We start from the raw sequence: 26113 nt of genomic DNA, 5'->3' as shown, positions 1-26113 counted from the left end.
GTACAGCTCTACTGGGCAGCTCGAGGAGAACTGCAGTTCATAAAGCCATTATGGCCAAAACTCAAAGTACTTTTATTCCTCTCAGCTCATTTAGGGCAGAGAAGTATTTTTGGAGCATTTGTACACAGAGCTGTTCTTCCACAGTTTTTTGGAACATGTCTGTCTGGGGGTGCTGGTGGAGTGGCCTTTTTGTTCTGAACATTGCTGCCACCAGACCAGATCTGCTTTCATTAACGGATAACCAAATCAAACAAAACCTCTGACCTTTCCTTTAAGAGACTGCAGCAAACCATGCCAGGGTCACACCAGTCTGCAAAGTTGATGGACTTTGCAGTAGCAGTCTTCCAGTAAGCTAATAAGAAAACTTTTTTGTTGGCTTCAATGCACACAAAGATATGCAGGGAACTGATTTGTGGTTGGGATTTTTTTTTCCTTTAAATTGCTGAGTTAATCTCTCATGCTCTTACATTTACATGGCTCTTGCTATGCTGCTGATGTATTAATTGCCTGAAGTTTTGCTCACAGATGAGAATAAACAGTGGTTTTTATGTACAGTACAGTGAAGGAATGAACAAAGTAATTGTTCTGTAGGGCTTCATTGAGCTGGCATTGCTGGTGCGAGGAGCCAGAAATTCAGGTAAGGAAAAAGAGGTAGTACTTGGTTTCCTCTTGGTCCATTGGCAAGACTGCTTACTTCTCTCTCTTCAGTTTTATGATCCTTTGGGTTTGATAATGCTTAAATCTCTCTGAAAAGCTTGTTCATTGACAAGTTATTGTGTAAGAAGTGAATTTATTACAGGATAATAGATGAGGATACTTACTCTTAAGGTCTTGTTGTTTTACATGTTTTACAGAAAGAGCTGTCTCATGTCTTTATTCTTATTCCTAGAAACTATTTTTGAGATTACTACTAAGCAATGAAGAACAATAGCAGGTTTTTATTTGTCACATTCAAAAATATTTATAAGCAATTTCTTAAATAGAAATAATGTGCAGTTGTTATTAGTATTCCTGATAAATAAGTGGCCAAAAAAACCCCAACTTTGTGTCTTCTTGGCCTTGAGTATTAACTAAAATACTGATAAATATATATAATGCATTATTGCCCCTTTCTATGTACACTGCTTAGTGACTTGGTATTGTGAAGCAAATTTATAGGGTCTGCAAATTAGAAGACATCTCTCTCTAAGGATACAGCACAAGTGGATATGATAGTTTCTTGAGTTCTTCTTGCCTGCCCATGTGCTGTAGATGGTCACTTTCACTATGCACAAGGAGATGTTAATGCACCTGATCCTGCTGAGCCTGATGATTGGGAGCAGCCAGGGGTGCTACTGTGAACATTACCCATGGGGGTCGTGGTCTGCCTGTTCACAAACCTGCAATTATGGCACACAGACAAGGCACAGGTAGGACAAAACTATCTCACTGCTTCTAAGTTTGCATTTATTCCCTGTGAAAATACCACTTCTGTGGAGGGGGACCTGTGTCTGAAGCTCCAGCTTCCATAATGTAATGAGAAAAGTGGTCATATCCAAGTGTTTACCAGAATAATAGATTATATTTTAAGTACAAGACTTATAAATTACAAGATTATGTAATTATGGGTAAGATTGTGTAATATAGGGCATTTCAGTGCCTCCAAACAAACCTCTATCTGCCAACATAAGTATCGAGGACAAAATATCCAGGTCCTATGATGGCCTTGACAGAAGTATGCATTGAGCAACCAGTGTCCTGCTCTGGGAGCTCTGCCCATGGCAGAGCAATGCCCTGGCAGGGGTGAGTCGAGCACTGCAAGGCTTACAGAAAGTTCCTCTCTGTATGATTAATTTTATTACTACAGCTAAAGTCAAATAAAGATTCAGGTATAGTTCAGTGGTATACTCTAAACTTGTGAAAAATTCCCTCATTTCCTTCTGGGTCTTCCTAAAGCTGTTCTCTGGGAGATCTGAAGTGACATGAATCAGAAAGAATCACTCTGTAAAGCATTTTTTGATTTTTCTGCATAATAAAATTATGCAACTACATTTTCTTTATCAGATTTCACCCACAGTGAGAGAATATCTATGATCTGTCTATGATTCCTTCCTAGCATAACTTGCTGAATTTTTTTAGGCAAATAAGAGTGGATGAATATTATAGGCAAAACTACTGTGACAAACTGTGCACAAAGAAGGAATCTCGTGCATGTAACCAGCAAACATGTCCTATCAACTGCCAACTTGGAGACTTCGGCCCTTGGTCAGAGTGTGATCCATGCATTAAAAAACAAGTAGGTAGAAAATGGGTTAAATACAAGAAATTACGCTGAAAAGGTCTCTTTGTTTCAGACATTCAACCTTATGGCAACTCATTTGCAAAATGAGAGTTTCAGCTAACAAGGGAAATTGTTTATAACAGTAGAGAATGGAAAGAACAAGTTAAAATAAGCATATCAATACAGAAAAGAGTGATTTATTAGCATAAATCCATTTATGAGAACTTGCTTCAAAAGTTCCATTGGCACAAATAAAATGAGCATTCCACACAAATCTGTAGAGTTTGCATGTGTGTTTAAGCAGGAGAAAGTAATGGAATCTGTAGCTTAGCCATAGCATTCTATATGTTCTGAAGACAAGAAGAATAGGATAAAATAGTCTGTTAAAAAGAGTTAACTGATAAATCTGAACCAGCACTGACCAGAAAAGGTCAGGCTATATCTTACACAGATAGCCAAGATCAGTTTGAGATTGCTGTTAAGAAATTCAAAGTAGCATTCCCCCAACCTTTATAGCCTATACAAAAGCCACAAGGATTTGCTCAATATGTATCTGTGGAACAAAATCCCAAGATGGTGGTTTTCCTTCTTAGTCTTGTGTTTGTTTACTGATGGTGGGCTTAGAGGTGAGATGGCAGAGAGGCAAGAGGTAAAAAGTCAGGTTCAAGTAGATTTGACCTGAAGAAACTGAGCCCTGGCCAATGTAAGGCTGTAGGGAGTGGAGGGGAGCAGAGTACATACTGTTTGGGGCAGTTATACGACTGGTGGGTCTGAGCTTTGAGGCTGTGAAAGCAGTTCTGACTTTCTATGCAGACACAACCTACAGCTCTCCTCTGAATATCCTGCTCAGCTTCCGAAATCCATGCCTGAAAAGCAGTCTCGAAAAACCTGTCAGATATAATATCTTCACAAACAAAAACCATTTTCTGATGCCCATAAAGGATGAGAAAGATTTCAAGAGGCTGCTGCAGGCATGAGATGTGAACCACCCCATAGGGTTCCCATCCTGCAACTGAAATGAAGAGTATGAGAGCACAACAGGGAGACAGTTAGAGAAGGAGGCAGAAAACGAGCAGCGAGAGCTGAAAGAGGGCATTGCTCTCAATTGAACTAATTTTTTTTGGTAATCAGTGTCTTCTAAAGTGGCTGGGTTTCTCACCTACACATCCATATATAGAATTGTTGTTGACTTGTATTAGTTTCAGATATTGATGCAATGTATTTGATGTTTCAAGCAAAGAGGTGCTTTTGTGGACTGTGATCCATTTTTCCCTCCGATCTATAAAAATCACTGTCAGTGACCTTTATAAATATAAACAACCATCAGAATGGAGGATGTAACTTTCAAGGTAAGTGTGAAGACTAGATTAAGCAAGCTCCCAGGGAGGGGGAGGGATGAAGAGGAGAAAGTTCACAAAAGTAATATACTGAGTGTTCTGGATCCCAAATATAGTACAAGGAAAGGTTTGTCTTGAGTGCAAAATCCTCGCATTCTTCTTCCACAGTCACTTGATTACTGATTTTTACTAGACATCTTCCTGCATTGTTTAACCCCAGAGTCCGTCTATGGGGAGGGAAGTAACAAAAGTCTACAAGGAACTGTGCTTTTCCAGTGGGGACAATTCTTGAGGGAAGAATTGTTCAGTCACGTGCAGACAGGTCTTGCCTGCAGTCTCTTGAAGTGCAGTGGAAAAAATATCTGAAGTGATTTGTCTAGCAGCCTTCAGCTCTGTTATTCTGTGTGAAGGGTACAGACTTGCAGAAAGAAAACACAGTGAGCTCCAGATTTTACTCTCAGATCTTCTTTTGTAACTTAAACTTTCAGGAAAACCATTTTTATCCTCCCTGATTGCCCAGTGCTCCTCAGACAAGAGGCTTCATGTAGGGGAGCCGATCCAGCTTGTTTGAGAAGAGGATACATGCCACTGTCAGAGTATTTATCTTTCAACTGAGATGATAAAGAACAGGGAAAATCTCTGTAAGCTTGTTCACACACGGTTTCTTACTGTTCCTTTCAAACAGAAGATACATGGACTGCACTTTTGTTTCCCCTGGTGTTGTAGCCCAGTTGTCAAGTGTTTAATCTTGTATGCTCTGTCGTGGCTGTTGAGGGTCTTGGATTTCATTTCTCTGCCTGCTTTACCTGGGATGATGGCACAGTAGGCTGCAAGGACAAAAATATCTGATAATTTCCTTCAGGGCTCTGGTTTTGATAAAGCTTCAGTAGCACTGAGGGATGTGGCTCTGGTGGGGGCAGGGGGTACTTAGCTACAAAAACAGCTCACGGGGACAACCCTGGTTTTATTTCTTCTGCCTCTCAGTTTCGTGTCCGGACACTCCTACGACCATCCCAGTTTGGGGGTCAAGCCTGTACTGACCCGCTGGTGGATTCCCGCCCGTGCTTCCCAACTAAGATCTGCAACATAGTGGAAGTTGATTGCAGTAATAAATTTCAGTGTGAAAGTGGTAATGATAATCTTCATTGCATAACTGCTGCATTGTTAGATAATCAAAAGATTAGACACTGAGACAAAAAAGGCTAAGATGGTCCAGATCTTGTATGTTCTGTGCACAAATTTCAGGGAAAAGAACCAGGGAGAAAATTCTACTTACGACCTTTATATGTATTGGTAGCAGCTTATGTTTACAGTTTCTTCTGTAACTAAAAGTAATTTAAGTGCAATCTCTAGCCTGGAATGTCAGTCTGATCATGATAGGTGGATAGTAGCACTGTTCCAATTTATTTTATTTCCACAAATTTTTCATGTACAAACATATACATGGAGTTTGTCTGAACATAAACTTGTACTAGTGTTACCAAATTTGTGGGTATTTCTTATTTGCTTCAATCTAAATAGGCCTGATTAGGCCCAAAATGACTTTATCCACATATCCTTTTGCTAAACCTTAAATTAAGCCTTTGCAGCTTCAAAGAAAGGCAAAACTGGCAGAACTGAAATAATAGCTTCTTATTGGAATAATTTAGGCATTATACTCCCTCACTGTTAACTCCTGTGGCAAGTTTACACTTGACTAGGGAAACAAACAAACTGCCCCATTCTGCATGCAAATGTGATGCATCTTTGTGCAAAGTCTCTTGCTCCAGCTGTTTCTCTGCTGCAGGTCGCTGTATAGCAAAAAAATTGGAATGTAATGGAGAAAATGACTGTGGAGATAACTCTGATGAAAGAAATTGTGGGAGGAAAAGGAATGTGTGTAACAGGAAGTATGAGAGCATCCCAGGTGTGCAGTTAATGGGCAGTGGGTAAGCCGGTTTTGCTTGTTTTCATAAACTTGACATAGCTATCTTAGTGACTTACATAAACAAGTTAGTTCCCAACGAGCATGTGAGAGTATTCCATTAAAACACACAAACTCTCAAATTAAAATTAACGAGGAATTATAAAAATGTAGCCCAACCATCAGGCTAGGACTTGCCCAATGCATCTGCTAGTTCTGCTCTGCACTTCTGGTGCTATAGATAAAGAGCTGTCAGGGAGCAGCTGCTGTCTGAGTGACCCCACCTGCCTCACAGCAACCACAGCAAGACCTAATGGCAACTTCACCCTCAATTATGCAAAATGCTCCAGAAATTTTGGGACTGTTCCTCTACAGATGTTTGTTTGTCTATGATGTATTTCACAAGATACTAATCATTGTGTCTTCCAGGCCACTGATTTAAGCAGTGTAGAACATAAACATGGCATGCCTGCCCCAGTCCTGCATTTTTCAACTGAATTTCAAACTCAGTGCACTCTGATAACATCACTAATGGTAGAAATTGAGAACTGCTTGTACATTTTTCTAGGCCATTTCCAGGTGTTTCTGTGCAAGAGCGGCTGTCTCATGCTGATTATCTAGAGGGTTAGGCACTGCTGGAGAGGAGGAAGAGGATTGCTACTACAGCATTTTTCAGGTGAATTCACCTGAATGTGAATGCATGTGAATGAGAAGTTCTGGTAGAGGAATTGCTTTCAAAGTATTAACAGAACCCACATGCTCATGTTGTTCCATTCAAAACTACAAAACTTCAATGAAGCTATATACTAATAAATGTTTGAAGTCTGTGTATCCTTCTGGGATTGTTTAATCTCTGGAAACATTTTTTGTTAGATTTCACATTCTGGCAGGAGAGAGCCGAGGGGAAGTCCTTGGCAATGCATTCAATGGAGGACAATGCACAACAGTGAAGCGCAATGAGACAAGGAAATCATACCGTGTTCCTGCGAACCTGGAGGCTGTCAGCTTTCAGGTATTCTCAAGCACTATTCCTGTCTGAAAAAAACATTGCCATAATCAAAATCCAAGTTATGCACTCAAGTCTTAGGCTGTTACAAGTGAGGCCTTAACTAGTGAGGTCTGAACATGCTTCCGTGTGCAGGAATGGGATGAATCGGGTAGTCAGGTGGCTCTACTCACACCTTTCAGATCTGTGTTGAGTCACTGCATCATATGTCAGCATCAACATGATTGATTTGAGCTTCTCTCCTTCTTCCTTATGGCTATGGACATATCTTTGTTCTGACTGGGCACCAGAAGCCTTGCTGACCCCGACATAATCTGGCCAGGGGCTTGTTCAAGTCCAAAGCTCATGTCAGCATCACTGCTGTATCCTTTCAGTGCCAATGGCTGTCCCAACTCCAACTTTCTTCAGGTCATCTGCAGCCTTGGGACACAGTTCCTTCCTGAGCCTTTTCAGCCCATCAGTTCTGCCTGTTCCATGCCCAGTCCGTCCAAAGGACAGCAAGGAGAGAAGGCTGACACCTAACCTGGGAGGCAGGAGGGCAAGAAGTACAGTCTGGGGAGGAGTCTTGTAGGACAGGCTTGTATCTTATAAAAAAAAATCTGGGAATCAGCAATTTTTTTAGACCTTTAGACACTACTATTTAGAAAATACTTTTAATACTTTTAATTTTTTTAAATGTTAGGGTGCAACATCTATCTGTGCTCATATCAGCAGGCTCTGTGTACAGGCAAGAAATACTGCACTGGAAGGAAGGAATGCAGGATGTGAAAAAAGCTTACATAACAGATGAAGTCTGAACTGTTGACTTTTGCCATGAGTTCTATGGGGTCTTAGTATTACTGTAACAGAAACAACTGAACAAAAACATCCTAATATGTTCTATGGAAATTTAAATTGGGTTGGCTATGACATGTAGTTTTGTCAATAAAGGTGAAAAATTACTGTATGCAGAAATATTCAATGGGGAAAAACAAACCTTGGTTTGCTAGGGTCTCTTTAAAGCTATGTGGTTTATTAAGTTACTGATGTCCGTTTTTCAGAACTGTTAAGGGTTTGTGAATCTCACCTTTGAGAGTGCGTTTATATCTTTTAAACTTTATAGCAGTCTTTACTATAGGAAGGTCACTGGGTTAGGCTTTCTTCTTGGAACACCACTTCGTTTTCATACAGAAGCACAGGACTTCTTGGGAAATGGAAGAGGATTGTGAGAATGAACCAACTCATCTACCAAGGCCATTAGCAGTCCTATTAATCAAACAGTTCTAGAGAAGTGAAAAATTGAGTCTTTCAAACATCCACAGGGATATGGCTGAGTTCTGGGAAATGAGTAATGAATAAATGCAGTAATTCTACACTGATGCTAAAGTTTTCTTTGTACTTTGCAAGACAGCATCACTGTACTTTACCAAATTCATTAGACAGGTTGGCTCCTTGTTCCTCTACATCCACCCTTAGTCCACCATGCAGTACGGGTACTAACAAAGTATAGTCTAAGACTCTCCTCTAGAAACCTGTTACTTCAATGAGCTGGGAATTAAGAAGAAAAGTCAGAAGACATCAAACTCTTTGACTTGTGCAGTATTTAAGCCTAGGAAATGAAACTTAGTTACAGTGTGGACATAGCATGAAGGTCTGAAAATCTCTGAAAAGTGTATTGAAATACTTATAGAAACTTATTCCTAAGCTTTGGGGCAGGGGGGTGGAGAATTTTAGAAGAAAGTGTTACGTGCTGGTTTTGTTTTTTCTTTCCTTGTATAAATGCCTATTAGTACTTCTACTTATCTGGTAATAACCTTGCTTATTAACTTTTCTCAGCCTCATATTTTGCATTAAAAACAGTATGTTAACTTAATGCCATGTCTCAAATAATCAAGCATTTTTCTTCCATTAAAAAAATCAATAATTCATTACTTAATAGGTTCCTGGTTTGGATTATTTTGGCAAATGTTTTTCACTGTACTGAATTTCCAGGTAACAGATGAAGAAGATGATGTAACATCAGATTTCTACAATGATTTAACTCCCCTGAGTGACAATGCTCATGAAAGCAGTTCATCCTCTCATGGTGCTAAAAAATCTTCTGGTATCCCACTTCTTTTCTCAAAAAAGACAAGGGTTCAAGTCACATCATCTTCCTCCTTCAGGAAAGCCATTCAAGCCTCAAAGGAAAAGGTAATGGAATGTTGTCTCCATTTTCTTCTTGTCATTCAGTTTCTGTATGCTCCATTCAGAACTGAGCTACCAAAGGCTCCTTTCCTTACAAAGACATTGGCATTTCTTACTTTTTCTTTCTTTTATTTTTCAATTTTTTTTTAATACTAGAGGTACACATTAAAAAGTTCCTCTTCTGGTTCTACAGAATGTTCTTGTTGTTATATATGTTCTGCAATGCAACATGTATTACTGTTTTTGGTATATAAACTATAGGCTTATTCCACTTAAAAAAGCATAGATTTTTCTTAGATTTGAGATTATCAGATAGGGTAAACCACCCCTTTCCTTGCTCTAGTTATAGATTAAGAAGGCAGAATATAACGTAGTAACAGTAGCAGACAACTAAAAAGCAATTAAGTGCACTCAGGAATGTTATACATATACATGCACTACATGAATTTTTTATTTGGTAACTAAATTGCATATCGGGGTCTCTTAGCTCCCAAGAAACACTTGGTCATAAAGACAACCTCAGAAAAAACACATCCACTGAAAAGTTTATGACAACAGAAAACCTTTCTTTCTATAAAATTCTGCACCTTTGAGGCAGATGACTACTGCAGTGATACCATACAGATAATATAAAAATAGGTACTTTTATAGTTTAATGGCAGTAAAGGATGGGCTGTTGTTTGCACTTGTGTGTGGAAGAGGCCGTAGGACTAACCAAAATTAAGGCCTGTTGAAAGTCAAGAGTTCTAATACAACAGGAATTAATTTTACAAAAATATCAGTCATATATTAATATTTCCTATGATAGAAATATACTGCAGGCTTTGCTAACTTGTCCAAATTCTTAAGTGACTCGATTGCCTAAATAGTCCATTACTTCTAGTTTGAATTAAGCTATACTGACATTCCAGCTCCTTGAAACCTGTTGACTTTCATTCCTATGTAGATATCTCTTCACAGATCAGGCTGTGCTTTTGTACAACTAGTGAGTTTATTTTGATGGAAATGTGGCTTCTTGCTGCCTTAAATCCAGATGCAATCTACTTATCGAAATGTAAATCTAAATAAAATTTTCATCAGGATGGCTTTTTTGGATGGATGTTGGTTTTCAGCATCATTGTAATGAAATCCCAGAAACACACCTTAAATAGCCAGTAACTGTGTCTGCTGTTGGCTAAAGACGACACAGGTTAAAAACCCCTCCTCAGTGAATTCATAGCAGGGGTTTTAACTTGTGTCTTCCTCATCTTCCTTATTGTAACAAATGGAAAACCTCTATTTTTATTTCTATATGTATAAGTTTTACTTATGTGTTTTTGTAGATAGTTGTATTATATATACTTATTTTTGACACCTGTAAATGAATTTGCAATACTTTCTTAAATAGTGCAAAGAAAAGTTTATACAGATCACTTAAAGGAACTTACCTGGGCTTTGGGAGGTCGAATTCAGACTTATGTACTAAACTGTATGCAGAAGGGTTTCACATGAGCATCCCAGATTCTCTAGAGGGCACTAGCTACTTGAAGGTCGTGAGTTTTTCTCGAGTGGTATGGAAAAAATACAAAAATTTGATATTTTTCAGTTTTCTTTTTGTTTACCAGAAACTTTTTAGCTAAGCTGACTGTCTCTCTAGAACGTCTTTTGGGTTTCTGATCCTTTAATCATAGAATCATAGAAAGGTTTGGGTTGCAAGGGACTTTAAAGGTGATCAATACCCCTTCAATCAGCAGAGGCTCAGAGCCCTGTTCAAGTTATTGAATGTTTCCAGGGATGAGTTATCTACCAACTCTATGTGTTGCAGTGTTTCACCACCCTCATAATAAAAAGTTTCTTCCTAGTTTCTAGTTTAAATATAGCATCTTTTAGTTTAAAACCACTACCCTTTGTCCTGTTGCAGCAGGCTCTGTTAAAAAGTCTATTCCCATAGAAAGGCTGCAATAAGGTCTCCCTGAGTCTTCTGTTCTCCAGGCTGAACAACTCCAACTCTTTTGACTTTTCCCCATAGCAGAGGTGCTCCATGCATCTGATTATTTTTGTGGCTCTTCTCTGGACCTGCTCCAACAGGTCCACATCTTTCCTGTGCTGAGGACTCTAGAACTGGACACAGTATTCCAGGTAGGGTCTCACAAGAGCAAAATAGAGGGGGAGAATCACGTCCTTTGACCTGCTGCTCACACTTCTTTTGATGCAGCCCAGTATACAGTTGGCTTTCTGACTGATGAACACATGTCGTCAGCTCATGTCCAGATTTTCACCCACCAGTACCCCTAAGCACTTCTCAGCATGGCTGCTCTCAATTCCACCATCCCGCAACCTGTGTTGATATCAGGTGTTGCCTGACCCCAGTTAGGACCTTTCACTTGGCCTTGTTGAACATGACAAGGTTCACACGGACCCTCTTCTCAAGCTTGACCATGCTCTTGATGGCATCCCATCCCTCTTGCATGCTTACTGGACCACTCAGCTTGGTGTTGTTGGCGAATTTGCTGATAGTGCACTCAATCCCATTATCCATGTAGTTGATTATGATATTGATGGTCTTAATATGGGAAAGATTCTTAAAGAGAGACAGGAATATTAGCTAATACATTTTGTCACAAAGTACTTTATTAACTGACCATCTTGTTTCATGTTGTTATTTTTATATACTGTCTTCTTCACTTTCTTGTCACTGGATTCCTATGCTGTAATATCAAATTACTTCTAAAGACTTTTTATGTCCATTCCTGTAGCCCATGTTCCCAGTATTTATAACAGCAGTTAATTGAGTTGGACTGCTTGAACTACATTTCAAAACCTGAGAACTCAAAGATAGCAAGCCATCTCCATCCCTGGAGATGTCAGGCAAGAACAGATATTCTGTGGCAGATCTGCTCATAAAAAGGGTCAATATAATAATATTTGATAAAGAAATTTAATTAATCAGCATGTTTATGTGAAGTCCTGCTTTGTTAGAATTTTTCCAATTAAAACTACTGCTTTTGCCATCTACCCAGCTCAGCTTGGTTTTGGCTACTTTTTGTTGCTGAAGTGGTTCAAATAACAAAACTGAACTTGAGTACTCATGCTTGATTTAGATCAGGATTTTTTTGGGAATAATCATCTCTGATCTACCAGTATTTTGTATCAATACCTGGTATTCATGGGTCAGGCTTGATACAGGCACCAAGGTTTACCACTATAACTAAACATGTGACCAGAAATGGTTGGAGACTTTGGAATCCAGTTTCTTGGGACTGTTCTATAAGTAAGATTTTCCAACACCATGTGTGCTTCAGGGACTTAACATAAAAATCACTGGGTTTGACAATTGTAAGGCAAATTACTAGTAATAAATGCATTTAATGTACTTTTACTAGCAGAAAATGTAAACATGAGATTCACGTCAAGCAGAAATTCATACTCAGCATGCAAATGCATGTTAAAACCAATTAAGGTTTTAGAATTGGTATTTGCGAAAGTGGCCTGCAATTTTGTTTGTTATAACCAAAACATTAGCTGGCACAGCTGAAAATTGAGGATCAGAACCTGGATCACCTGAAAATGCTAAAAATTATCTTGCCACAGTGTATGCTAGGAGTTGAATACAGTCTGGGCATTTTTACATACTTCCTTCATTCTTGTTCTCACTGAAGCACAGATCCGACTATCCTTAGTTATTTTCCAGTGTGCAGGTGAGAGCCGTGAAATTAGCAGTGCAGTGCAGAACTCAGAGCTGAGGTCCAGCTAGCATGTGATATTCCTCAGTCTTGACTGGAAGAAGTCCCTGTCTTGATGCATCCTTTTGTCTTCTAAACCAAGACACCTTGGAGACACAAGTGAAGACATTTACCAGCAGCAAAATTCAGCAGAAGAACCTGTGTATTAATCAGTACCAAATTGTAACAAATTGTTTTATAATGAATATTGTCTATCTGCCAGTTGGTCATTTGTTCCAGTTTCCTGCTCCTCCTTTTGCTCTTGATCTCTTTGCTTCAGCTTTGTGCCATCAGTTCCCCTTGACACTTTATAAATCCTTTTTTTTCAGTATTTTCTATTTCTCTCCTTTCTATTTCATAAAACTCCCACCTCTAGGATTGCAAAAATACATTAATTAACTGCTTCAAAAACATCAGGTGTTTTTCTAAATGTAGGAGGTGTTTCCACATTTTGAAGTTGCTGTTTCAGTTTTTGTTTTCCTCATACATTAACAGCCTGATACTTGTGCTCAAAGAGATCTTTATCTCTGTGGTTTAGTTTTAGTTTTAGCAGGCTGAAAAACTATGAAACTTCATAACAGTGAGTTAGTATCTAGAATACCCACTAACCAAATTAGTTGCAAATGACCTACAGGTGCTTATAAGTTGAAGACTTTCCCCTGAAGCTTTTGGTTGGCTTATCAGTTGCTGTTGAACTTGTTATGACAGGAATCTTTTTCTTTCTCCTTGGTAGATGCTCAGGGAGTCCTAAGTTTTTGTTGGAATGTTCTATAGTCCCACTACGTAACAGAGTAAGGAACATTGGCCCCAGGACCATCCCAGGGCTCGTGGATACTCCATGGTTAGTTTTTTCATGGTTAAACAAGCATGATACACAGGATTAATAAGTTCTTACAATATATCTCAGGACATACTCTTGGCTCCTCTGACTTCTGCAATTAATTACCTATGAATGTTCTAAGACTCCCATTTTCTTATTTCTAGAATTCCAACTTTATTAGAATCCATAAAGTCATTGCTGTTGCAAACTTCACAATGAAACAGTCAGATCTGCAGCTCTCGGACATCTTTCTAAAAGCACTTAACCACCTGCCCCTTGAGTACAACTATGCTTTATACAGCAGAATATTTGATGACTTTGGCACTCATTACTACACCTCTGGGAAGATGGGTGGGTCCTATGACATTCTTTATCAGTACAGCTCTGAGGAATTAAAGAACTCAGGTATGTAATCTTTGAAAGAAAAATTAATTATTTGTTTATCAGCTTTCTTTATTACTGTTTTTAGGTCTTACACCACATAGTAAGTTGTCCAACAGAAAAAAATATTTTAAACTTGCACAGAACCAAGAATTACTCACATTGCCTAAATATAGAGCAAGAAGACATTTTTGCTCTATACTGTCTTAATTTGAAACATTCAAAATTTTCCTTACTTGGTAAATGTAATTATGTTCAGGGAAATCTCTTAAAGCCTTCAGATTATGACCAGGTACCACCAGAAAAATGAGTTCCAGCATACTGCAGTGTGGGACTGGAGTCTGAGATGTGTAAGTGGTACTGCTTGAGATACAGTCATTGAAGTTGTTGGTATTGACTAGAAATTACTCTAAAAATATTTGCATGACTGTCAAAATGAAGAGAAAAAAACCCCAAACAACAAAACAAATGAACAAAACAACAACAACAACAAAACCAAGCAAACAAAAAACCCACAAAAGTGGAAATCTGAGGTTAAATGCTGTGTTCCTTAATGCTACTGCTGTCGCTTACATGAGTATGGAAAGGTACCTAAAGGGGATATTAAGTGAGACTCAGTCCAATGCTACTTATGCCTAGGGAAGCAGGATCCTGCAGTAGTGAAGGCTCCGGCGGGGGTGAGGAGCAGGGAGACCCTCAATAGCTAGACTTGATGTGGAAGCCTGGGGCCATGGTGCTGCCATGTCACATAGTTACAGTGATGAAGCTGTTGCTCTGTGGCATTTCTAGGCCTGTCAGTGGATGAATCAATGGAGTGTGTCCGAATAGAAACAACAAGGCGTGTGCTCTTCATAAAGAAAAAGAAAGTCAGTACCAGATGCACCACGAACAGGATGACTGTGAAACATGAAGGTGATCATGATAAGAAAAGACCCCATGTCCTGTTACTTACCCTGAGAGATACCATTTCCCTCACCTAGGTGCCCCAGGTGAACTACCAGTGTTGCTGAACTACAGATACTTTTCCACCACTGCCAGAGGTGCCAGTGTTTCATTCTTTGTCTCCAAAGCAAGCACTGGAAACATCCTCTTAACTGTAAAAGAAATTATGATGTAGGAGCACTCTTCCTCTGCTCTGGAGCACCATTATTGGGGTTCAAGTGGCACTGGCTTTTCCAGACAGTAACAAATCTAGCAAACGTTCTCCATGGCCCTGGATCCAAGGCCAGGCATGCTGTACTGGAAAATGGGCACAACTAGAAACATGTGATCATGACTGAGTTTCTGATCCTCTTTAAGGGTTGCTCAGGGCTCATTGAGAGAGTTGGGCAGGAATAACACAATCCCCAGTCCCTGACCTTCCTTTCCCATCTTCCTCATGCCAAGCAGACATGCTAGGAATTCCCCTAGGTGCAGGAATTCTCTGGCAACACTACAATGTGTCTCAGGAATTGCAGGAAGTTTGTGCATTTTCTGCAAGATTGGCAAGTTGTGTTCTCCATCACTAAACACAGAGATTTCATCACCTCTAGCATGTTTTTGTTCTTATTTTATGATCAATGTTCATTACTCAGGTATTTACAGATGGTATTAAAGATCCTGCCTTGCATTGTGTTCTGCCAGAGAAGCCTGCTGTATCCCCTGCATTTTCCACAAGTGTCTTCTGTAGTTCTGAATATCTCCCTAGCTGACGTTTCAGCCAGTTTCATTTGGAAGACTATGACAGGCTGCTGGGATTGTTTTCCTGAGCTTAGATTTTATTCTGCCAAGGGTAGCTTAAAAAAATTAATCATACTATATTCTTTTACATCCTCTTACACTTTTTCTTAGAACTCTGTTGTTACATGTGCTGATTTTGGAGGTCTTTGTCTCACAGTGCTGTGATGAAACCCTTTTCAGGTTCCATTTTGCAGTCAGCTGAACGGTCCATCTCCCTGGTAAAAGGTGGCAGGTCAGAGTATGCAGCAGCTCTGGCCTGGGAGAAAAAGGGGGCTTTTCCAGGACACACAGTCTTCACAAACTGGCTGGAATCAACAAAAGACAATCCTGTGGTGATTGACTTTGAGGTAAGAGAAAAACAAGAAAAACATTGAGATAGTAGAACACTCACCAGTAGCAGCTCCTCAGAGAACTCTGCAGGTGTTTCTTCTTTTAAGTTGGGATGGTGCTGTGTGGGATATGAAAGCACATGTATGTGGCCATAACATAAACTTACAAAATATATATTAGAACTACTTCTCGTGCACGTCAGTTTTCAATCCACGTGAAGTTTTTGTCCTCCATGGACAGCAAGAATAAGGAGAAATATGCATGAATTACTCTGGAATCAGCAGGAGCTCAGGCATGGGCAGGGGACAGTTTCTGTGCAAGAAAGCAGTGAATGTGCTGGAAATACTTTTTTCCCTTGTCAAGCCTATGTTGCAAGGTATGGCACATAGGTCTCCTGGTATCCCTGTCCTGGTCATTTAATGCAGAGTGCTGGTGCTGTTGTGGGTGCAGTGAGCTGCCTGGCTCCCCATCTGACACAGGGGCTGCTCATCAGCAGGGACAAAGCCCTGGAGGCAAACAGCAGAACTGCCTGAATGCAGCTTGCCATGAGCATTCTTCCACTGCAGCTGCTGAGCTCCTTAAGGCAGCTTAAGGATGTCTCGCATGACAGTGGCCAGGTAAAAGCAAACCCCACAGCATCTATGGTGTCCTGAATTTTTAGACATGGTGTTTCATTTGGTTCATTTTCCACTGGCTCACAGAGCCCTAAATTGGGGAAATAAAAGCAAGATAAACAGGATAATATAGATGTATAGCACTGTCATGCTCCTTTAAAGCATCCATAACTTCCAACACACCTGCTTTCTGTGTGATACACCTTCACCTGTATGCTCTAGTGCCTTTAAAATCCTGCAGCTACCCCAGCAGGAGCCTGCTGTGTCTAGGTAATGGCTTATGGACTGGCTCTCTGCCAGGTGTCACCCATCGTGGACCTGGTGAAGAACATGCCGTGTGCTGTGACCAAGCGTCGCAACCTGCGGAGAGCCCTGAGAGAATACATGGGCAGGTTCGACCCTTGCCAGTGCGCCCCGTGCCCCAACAACGGCAGGCCTGTGCTTTCCGGGACAGAGTGCCTCTGCCTGTGCCAGGCTGGCACCTATGGTGAAAACTGTGAGACACGAGCTCCAGGTTATGAATCAGGTACTCTGAGTGATGCTGCAAACACGGTCTTTCTGGTATCTGCTTGCCAAAGATGGATCCGACATAACTTACCCTTACTAAATGCATAGCACTTCTTATCACACGGTGATGGTCAGAGAGTGTAAGAGAAAAGGTAGAATTAAAAATAAAAAAATCAAAGCAACAGGCACAACTCAAAAGAAATTGTAAGACATAGTAGATGATTCCTTAGCTACCTAATAAAGATAACAGGAAATCAGCTGGTCAGCAATAAGGGTGAAGTTGTGATCAAAGACAATAAATACAAAAACTAAGAATCCTGTCCCTTAGTTTTCCCTTTAGCCTTTTATGCTTAGAACTAAATGGTTAGTGGAAATACAAATTGTTGACTATGATGTGGAAGGAAAACTCAGTTGTCTTAAGGAGAGGGAACAGAATCATCATTCTGAATTTAAAGAAGTTTCATGCAGAAAGGATTTTGAATGAAATTGCCACTAATGCCATACCTATGGGAAACAGAAGAGAGTTAAGGTATTACATTTATTATTACATGTATTTATATTCCAGGACCAAAATGGGAGAGAAGAGAAAATTGGTTACACAGACACAAGTCTCATTTTTGGACTCTGATAAATATTTTTTTAAAAAATAATTGAACATTTGCAGATAGAGATGAATGCAGAAAGCATATTGCATGAAGAAAATAATGGGCACTTAAATAAAAAGCTTTATATAGGCTTCATGGAGGCACAGATGAAACACCCCAGGGGCTAATAAAAGACTATAGTATTTTAATTTAGCTTGCATGGGATGTAGATTTTGTGGTTAAGTCTTGTTTTTAGAGATCAGATTCATTTAATAACTCATTTAACACTGAGCTGTATCAAAAAAGATTGTCAGCACCATGAAAACCCAGGCATCTGTGTGTGCAAGTGAGGTACAAAATAAGCTGCTTCTGGGTTTAAATGATACTTGCAATCGAAACTAGAAGGGAAGATATATTTAAAGTTTTCATAAAGCAGCTGAAATTTGGCTGACCAGCGCTTTAGAAAACTTCATGTTCTAGAGACAATCTACTCACTTAACAGGAACAATTTTAAATCCTCTGAAAATGGCTATTATGCGTTTACCAGCATCCTTCCCATATGTAACCTTAAAAGAAATATTATGTATGGTACAGATCTACAAAAAGATGTGATTCCTTTTATTTCTTACAGTTGCTGTCGATGGCCGCTGGGGTTGCTGGTCTGAATGGAGTTCATGTGACACTTCCTTCAAAACAAGAAGGACCCGGGAGTGTAATAACCCCTCTCCAATGAATGGTGGGAAGCCCTGTGAAGGTGAACGGGAAGAAGAGGAGAACTGTAACATCTCTGTGTTCATGGACAGGTAAGTGGATGGTAGATCAAAAGATCACAGCCATGGGGCAGGGTTAAGGAGCCCTACAGAACAGTTTTGTAACTAGCGAGGAGAAATAGAAGACAGCTCTCCTGTCTGAAGTTCTGTGGTGGGGATGAGAGAAGGAAATGTCTGAAAATCTTCATAACTTGCTTCATGTTTGGATTTATTAATTGTTTATTCCTAGAAAATGCAGGATTCATTACCTGCTAAAGTATGCCTGTAGATCTCTTACACTCTTTTGCATGGCTTCTTGTCCACAGCCATGGAGAATTCATCTGCTTCTGTTCACGGGAGTTCGCAGTTTCTGGTTTAATACCACATCCTCTTCTCTTAGAGGTTTAGGTCTGAACTCAGTCTCAGAGAAAATTCCACTGAAACTACCAAGCTTTTCCTATTCCTACGTTATCTGTTTAATCAGATTTTCATGCTTTCAACTTAAAATCATAACTCCAACCCAAAACTGGCTCAGTTTCTTGTGTCTTCCAGAGCAAGGGGTTGCAAGACTCAATTTTTCTACTGGAACCAAGAGCTGGAGCAGGATTTTCATAATCCCTACTATAATGACTACAGAGAAAATTCTGGAGTAGATAGGAGAAAATCAAAAGCAATGGACTCTTTGTTACTGCTCATTCTTTGGTACTCATCTCAGTTAGACACCCAGACTGTACAGCTCTATGTTCACAGAGACATGTGAGCCTGTGAGCCTCCTTTAACCATTGCCTGATGGCAACAGACAGGTTTTGATTATGCCATCTTAAACCCAACCAAATAATGTGAACTTTTTAGACACTTCTTCCATATGCTGTTCTTTGTCTCTTTTTCTTACTCTATAAAAAAATTTAATTCGTTATTTCAATAGAAATTGTAGTCCTCTATCACTTTTTTAGGACTCTCACAACCTCCTTCCTATCAACTCCTGTAATTTTTGATGCCCACCATCTTTTCTTTAAGAGAATAAAGTTTTTCACCAGGGTGGGGGACAAGATGGGGACAGGGAAATTCTTCTAGCATTTCTGTACAAAACTTCAGACCTTCTGTCATTGGTGACACCAAAGTTTAACATATGACCTTACCAGAAAATTTTTACTTTTCAGAGGTGCTCCTTGTATAAATGATGATGAAGCCCGAAGAGAAGAGGATGTCTTGATTGGTGAACCTGAGACTGGATGTTCCAGGCCAGAAGCACCAGAAAATGGCTTTATCAGGGTTAGCATGAGAAGCAAGAAGAGTGGAGTAGTTACAAAGCTGGGAAATTTTCCAGCTTCTTTGCTGCCGGTATCTGATAGTGAAGCTAGGTACTGTGCTAGCGAGCATGCTGCTGTGTATGTGGTGTGCTGTTGGACTCTAGTCCGTCAAAGTCCACAGGCACCAGAAGCAAAGGCAAGGTAAAATCCACTTCAAAGAGTAGCTCTTGAATCCTTGTTTTGTAACCAGGACAACAGTTAGTGCAGCTGGACAATTATTATACAGATGAGTGGATGACTCATATTTCAGATTAGGAAAAGCATGCATTCATTATATCATATCATCAGGCTTTTATAATTGTTTCTTTTAACAATGTCCAGTCTCATTACTATAGATTTTTATGGACTTTTTGGTTTCTTCTTTGTAGAATGAAAAGAACCAGTATGCTGTGGGAGAAGAAGCTGAAATTGTCTGTGTGAGTGGTCATGTTCTCAGTGGCTATCCATTTCTTCGGTGTCTGCCAGATCAAACCTGGATGCAGCAGCCCGTTGAATGTCAACGTAAGAAAGAGAAAACCAGTTAGACCAGGAACAAAACAGAAGTGGAAGAAAAAGACACAAAGTAGATTTTAATACAGGCTTTAATAAAAGAATTTGTAATGATATCTAAAAAGATAACATTTTAAGAAGCTATTTCATGTAGAGATGACAAAAACCTACTGAGTCATTACATTACTCCTCTTTCAATTCAGAAGTGTTACTATTATGTGCTTTGTAGGGATATTGTAATATTCAGTGCTTTAGAAAACCCTCAGATGGATGCTGTGAGGTCCTTCTCTTGTCTAGTTTTAAATATCTTTAATAGAAGTACTGATCCTTTGTTTCCAGACTTACATAGATATCTTTAAGTTGATGACAGTTATGCTGAAGAAAGCATTCTCGGAGGAATTTGTCAAACACTTTTTATATTAAATAGATGAAGTGTCTCTAACCCCTCTGGAACAAGCCTTGAAAATCCACAAAATAATCCAATGCCTTGAATTATTTCTAGTCTAGTTGAGAATTAAGGACCAGAACTGACCTGAGTTTGATAACAGGAGAGATTCCAGAAGTTTTCTAGAACTCAGAGGGAATTCATTGACTTAATGTTCATTATAGATAAAAAAAATTACCTCAATATACTTATGAGCTTTCTATTGCTATTAATTTTAATTGATTTGTTAATAACTTCACTTACAAAAGAAAAATTAAAATATGCTTGTAATATTATTCTTATTATTTTTAAACTGTAAAATTAAATTACCTTATCATGCATTAGAAACTCATTGTATATGTTTAGCTACAGGTTGAAAAAAAATCAAAGGCTATGACTGTGCTGAGTATTTCTGGACTTAATTATTTTAAATATTTATTTGTTTTGAATGTCAGTCGTGTCTTTATGCCTCTTCAGAAGAAGTATTATTACTTGCTGTGTATATCCACATACTGTAACACCAACAAGAATTATTCTTGTTTATTGCAGCCTCAGTATGCCTCAGGCCACCAGTGTCTGACAGTGCTGCCATTTCCCCATTTAAGCAACAGTACAACATTGGTGAAACCGTGAAGCTGAGCTGCCCAGCTGGGTTTATAATAACTGGTCCAACACAGTATACCTGTGGGAAAGACCTGTCCTGGACACCTCCTATTTTGAGATCTATTACATGTGAAAAAGGTTAGTATGCCTGCAGATAGTTCACTGTTTCTATACTGCTGATATCAATATCACAGTTCATTTAAGCTAGCTAGAACTAGGAGGCAGGTGACTGATTTTAAGACTTTTTAGTACATGTTAATTTATTGTGGTTTTACTTTGTCCCTACAACAGTGCCATATAACTTCAGCCCCAAACTTCTGTATTAAGTTCAGAATTTGTTAGTGCAATGTACTGTACACTTCAATTATGTTATCTTAAGAACAAAACAAAGTAAAACCAACTCCAGCTGAATTAATAAGGCTTTGTGAAAGTAAAGTAGGACAACTTCTCCTGTTGTACAGCTTCTCTTGCTGTACAGGATTTTCCAACAATTTTTGAGAAGACTGATGTGCACTTTGGAATCCCAACCACAGCAGCTTTTCAAAGGAGAAGTATCAGATAAATGAAAATAAATCCATTTAGGCTTTATGGCAGGAGTCTAAGATATTTTTGTTAACTTTGTTACTAGCTACAATAGCTCTAGCTCTTTTTTTCAGATATGCAAACTAAAATTAGAGGTGCTTGTAATCCAGGAGAAAAGCAGGTTGGATCTCAGTGTGTTTGTATGTCTCCAGAAGAAGATTGTGGGTAAGTTTATTACTTTTATTAGAAAAAGAACAGTCAAAGTTTCTTCACTGGTAGACCAAAAGTCCATTGTGACACAAAACAAGAAGAGTATAAGAAGACAACAGCAATTCAGGGCTACTCTTTCTTCACAAATTAGCCAGCTATGCCTCTGAATCCTAATCACAGTCCCATTTATAGACTATAAAATAAATGAACAATTACATTAACCAAATGGCGCACCAGAGCACATCCTTCTAATCTTCTTCACTATTTGGTTCCAGAGATCCCAACTGTTTTTTCGCTTTCTTCCTCCGAGTGCTGTATTTTCACTGTCATCACCCTGCCATAACAGGTCATGCTGCTTGTATTTGAGATTCACCTTTTTCAGATTAACATACTGCGAAACACACTGTATGTTTCATCCTCCAGAGCATATAAAAATACGTAAGACTTGGATTTACTGTCTCTTTACACAACATGACCTGCACAGGCCGTTGAGCATTCAAATGAATAGAAGGTCGTTCTTCAGGATTTTTAGTAAATGACCAGCCAAGTTGGAAGTCTGGTGTGGGGCTGAAGACAGCAAATATGAGTACAGATTGAACATGAGGTGGCTGTTGTAGATTGTCACACATTCTACCACAGGGCTATGTGACCACAGGCAAGTCTCTTGGCATGAGATTCATCTCATTCATGTCAGTTCCCAAATACCCAGGTACCATCACTATCTCTAGAGTCCCTGGGTGGAAAGAGAAGAATCTTCAGAGGGTGATAGATACTGTCAAAAGTATATCGGCCAAATCCTCTGAAAACTAGAGAGCTTTTGCTGACTACAGATAAAAGTTTAACTCAGGAAGCTAAACAAGCCTGAGTTATTGCTCCCTCTCTTTGTGAAATGAGCTCCACAAAATGATGCTGCTTGTAAAAGTCTGCACTTGCTGAGAATAAATCCACTCAGGAATCAAGAGCACAACAGAAAGAAACAAGCAGCATGGCTGGGTTTGCCTCTCATGTTTCCCAAACTAACTGTGCCTCAGAGGCCATCTTGCACGCACAGCTGCAGGGCTGCTTTTACTCTGACAACCCACCCTGTGGAAATTTACCAAGCCTGGTGGAGGTAGCAGCATCTCCAGTTTTCTTGTGCAGGCACATGTCCTTCACCTTCCATCTTTTGGGCAGGGCCAAAGCTTCCGCATCTCACTGCACTGTGCTGAATCATGTCCAGACCCTGCAGTAGCTGGGACAGCCTTTGGTCTTTACAGAGATATCCAACATGGCCATGGCTTTGCTATGTTTCTTCCAATGCCGGTGGAGCATTTAGAAGCATGGATTTGTTCCACAGCCTGCTTAAATTATTTGTTTTTTCATTTGGGGCAGACACTACTCAGAAGACATCTGTGTGCTACATGCTGTCTCTGAAAAGAATGTGACCAAACCCAGTTGTCAGTATTCAGCTGAAATGTGCCTAGGAGAACAGTCATTCCATTTCTTGCATATTGGTCCTTGCCACGGTGATTCCAACCTAAACTGGGCTCTTGAACGGGTAAAGCTCTCTACAAATAGCTTCAGGAAAATGCCCTGTGGCTATGACACCTGCTATGACTGGGAGAATTGCCCAGGTAAGACGTCTGAATGGTGGGATTTATCCAGCCCTATGGATCTAAAAATAAAATGTGCTGATTCCTTCACTGCTCCTAGGATGGGATTTACAGGCATTGTGGTCCATCTGAGCAATTTACAGCAAAAGGATTGTGGAAATTGTAGTCAGTCCTGCTACCAAGTGTTACACTTAGATAAGTGCCTTGTCCCTCAGGCACAAGTGGTGTAGTGTTGGCACTTCCCATAAGTAAGGTACAAAAGGAACTTGGAGATGAAGAGGGCTTTTTCAGGAGGATTAACATTTGAATCTTTAATCACGGAAGAGTAAACAGCACTGTTATCGCCTGTTCCCTGTGAGTCTACTATAACCACTACTTTCTACTTCAGGAGTTAATTTGGGCCTCACCCTCTATAGCATATAATTAAATTATGAAATTAAATCATGACAGTGCATAATAAGCAAGACTGGAGCCATCAGGCTTAATGGGATTTTAATGGCAAAATTTTCAAATAGCCATATGTGAAAACTGTGTTTGTTGAGAGTTTTAATGAAATAGCTAAGCTGGTGAAATCCCTAAGAGGGTTATTTTATAAACACTGTTGTGCAGCTTAGCTATTTACTGTGTAACTTGGTGATAAGAGCAGTGGGTTTTCCCGTAAATGTCTGAAGTGTTGGCTGGCTCAGCACACATCAAGTGCTTGCCAGGAAAAGTCTGAGTGGCAGCCAAGATCATTCCTTCACTTGTTTCCAGAGATAAACATGATCCTTATCATGCTTTGTCTACTTATAAAAAATAAAGCAAAAGCAGTGTGCAGCAATCCTAAAACCCTGTTTTGAAGATGCTAGATTTCCGCAGCACAGGACTTGAAGTAGGTGGTGGTACAGGAATGTTGTTCCATGTGAGGCTGAAGCACAGGGTATGATCAGGTGTGCCCCTAGAGGGACATGCTGTATTGCAGCCTCTGTGCACCTTGGACTCCTTGGATGGTGCTTATAAATTTAAAAAAATAATTAAAAAATTGGCTTATTTATTCCAGAAACCCAAAGAAGCCTCAAGTTGCTCCCACTGTGGAAGTGCCTTAATGCTGGATTCTGTGCCAGCACCTCAGTGTTTTTCTCCTAAAAGCCTACAGAGGAGTACTATTCGGTGAGGAAAAACGAGAGAGAAAGGAGAAAAATACTCAAATAAAATGAGTTTTCATTGTGGTGCTCAAGATACTTAAATTGGATTTTCCTCCTCTCCATCTCCACTCAAGAGCTCTTTCTCATGAGCATGCACAAACATTTAAGAAATGGAAGCTTTGTTCTTCTTGAGAACAAGTAGTTGATATCAACACAGAGGTAGAAGATACCATGTGAAAGCAGCGGAATAGAGGAAAACACTGTTCATATCTTTTAAGAAAGGGAAAGTAGAAACTTAGTTTCCTGCCTTGGGAATTTCTGGGAAAGAATATAGAGACAGAATCTGATTAGATGATAAATGGGTAATGAAATAACTGGCAGAACTGAGCTTTATCACAGGCCAACAGCAGGTAGCTTAGCATTCATAAACGGAGCTTTAATGAAATAGGAACTGACACAGTATGGACCTTATGACTTTGTTTCACAACAACATTGTGTGCAAGAATAATTGGGACAGAAAGTTAACATAATATCTTTTTGTTTAGAAGAAAGATCAGGGAAGGCCAATGGATAAAAATAGTTAAACACTTGATTTTGCTTCTTTATGGGTCACTGCAGCAAAACCTAATATTTAAAGCTACTTTCTTATTTATTGCTAATACCCTACTATCTCATGTATACAATACAGGTTTTTTGTAACTAATGTATCATGAACCTCTGAATGTTGCATTTCCCAGTTGGATTTTGAGATGTTGTCAAACTACAAGTATGTTTTTGGGCATGACATTTGCAGCTAAAACTCCAACACATTCATTCCCAGAGACACAGAGCCAGTGCTCCTGCCTGATGCCTTACCAGTGCCCCAAAGAAGAGAGCAGATTTCACTGCATCCAAATGGACTCAACAGGAAGGAGGAGGACAGTCAGCCACTGCACTCTGGGAGCAATGAAGTGTGCTGGTATCAAACTGAAGGTGCTGGAGCAGAGCAGCTGCCTGGCGTAACCCAACAGGTCTCCTGGTAGCCACCTCTTCCAGCAGCCACCACCATCATCCCACCATGTGCACTGCTGAGACACCCTGGGGAAAACTTGCCTGGTTATGAAAGGACAAGCAGATCTAAAATAAATATAAAAAATCACCAATAAATCTCACTTAATGGATTTTTGGGAGAGGGGTTTAAACACACACTTGTGCTTAAATATAAGAGAAAAATGTAATGAACTGTGCATTAGGCAGAATCCTACCAAAATACTACACAGTTCTACATGGAGTGTGCAAAGATGCATCCCAAGCAGGTTCCTTAAATACACTGGCACCAGCACCAATCCTGAGAGCAGTTGTGTAGCACACCTCAACCCATAGGTCTATGGGTCCTTCCCCCAACCTGGCCCTGCTGCACAAATATGGCTTCTGAGCTTGGGCCTCTGAGCTCTCCCATTTGAGGATGGCTGCAAGACAATACAGAGGCTGTATCTTATCTGAGCTCTAAGGGAAATTTCACTCCTTTACAAGGAGTTGGACTTTCTCTGGCTTTCTACGTCCAGCCGTTAAACGCCTTCTTGTAGCTGGCCTTCTTCCTTTCTGTGCCTGAGGGTTTCACAGTGACAAATTAGCACTGCTGAGTGGTTACAATTAGAATTTTGCCTTCAACACTCAGAATTTTGCAAAACCAAGGATTAGAAACCTGCTGTACAAGAAAGTGGAATCTGAAAATCCCTATTTCACCAGAAGTCAGGAAAACAAATAAAATCAGAGAAAAAAA

General features: G+C 39.8%; 1 protein-coding gene across 7 annotated transcripts; it reads left to right on the top strand.

Moving 5' to 3' along the window:
- Positions 1 to 312: 312 nt before the first annotated feature.
- Positions 313 to 25497, top strand: C6 (complement C6). Of its 7 annotated transcripts, none has more exons than XM_051643599.1 (18): positions 313 to 637; positions 1252 to 1409; positions 2119 to 2275; positions 4582 to 4726; positions 5384 to 5525; positions 6374 to 6512; positions 8478 to 8678; positions 13358 to 13598; positions 14364 to 14486; positions 15474 to 15640; positions 16538 to 16763; positions 17960 to 18131; positions 19238 to 19349; positions 19756 to 19888; positions 20850 to 21041; positions 21560 to 21650; positions 23007 to 23248; positions 25172 to 25497. In XM_051643599.1, exons 2-18 carry the CDS (start codon positions 1252 to 1254, stop codon positions 25351 to 25353), a joined length of 2823 nt encoding a protein of 940 aa, XP_051499559.1. In that variant the 5' UTR covers positions 313 to 637; the 3' UTR covers positions 25354 to 25497. The 7 variants fall into 7 exon arrangements, with proteins under 7 accessions (XP_051499559.1, XP_051499557.1, XP_051499560.1 ...); XM_051643597.1 differs by having other exon boundaries at positions 16508 to 16763; XM_051643600.1 differs by lacking the exon at positions 25172 to 25497 and adding an exon at positions 24267 to 25054 and having other exon boundaries at positions 16508 to 16763.
- The last annotated feature ends 616 nt before the right edge of the window (positions 25498 to 26113 follow it).

Source organism: Apus apus, chromosome Z (genome assembly GCF_020740795.1).
Source record: "Apus apus isolate bApuApu2 chromosome Z, bApuApu2.pri.cur, whole genome shotgun sequence".
Taxonomy (NCBI): Eukaryota; Metazoa; Chordata; class Aves; order Apodiformes; family Apodidae; genus Apus; species Apus apus.
Note: the sequence above shows the minus strand (reverse complement) of the source record. Positions and strands in the feature narration are given on the sequence as shown.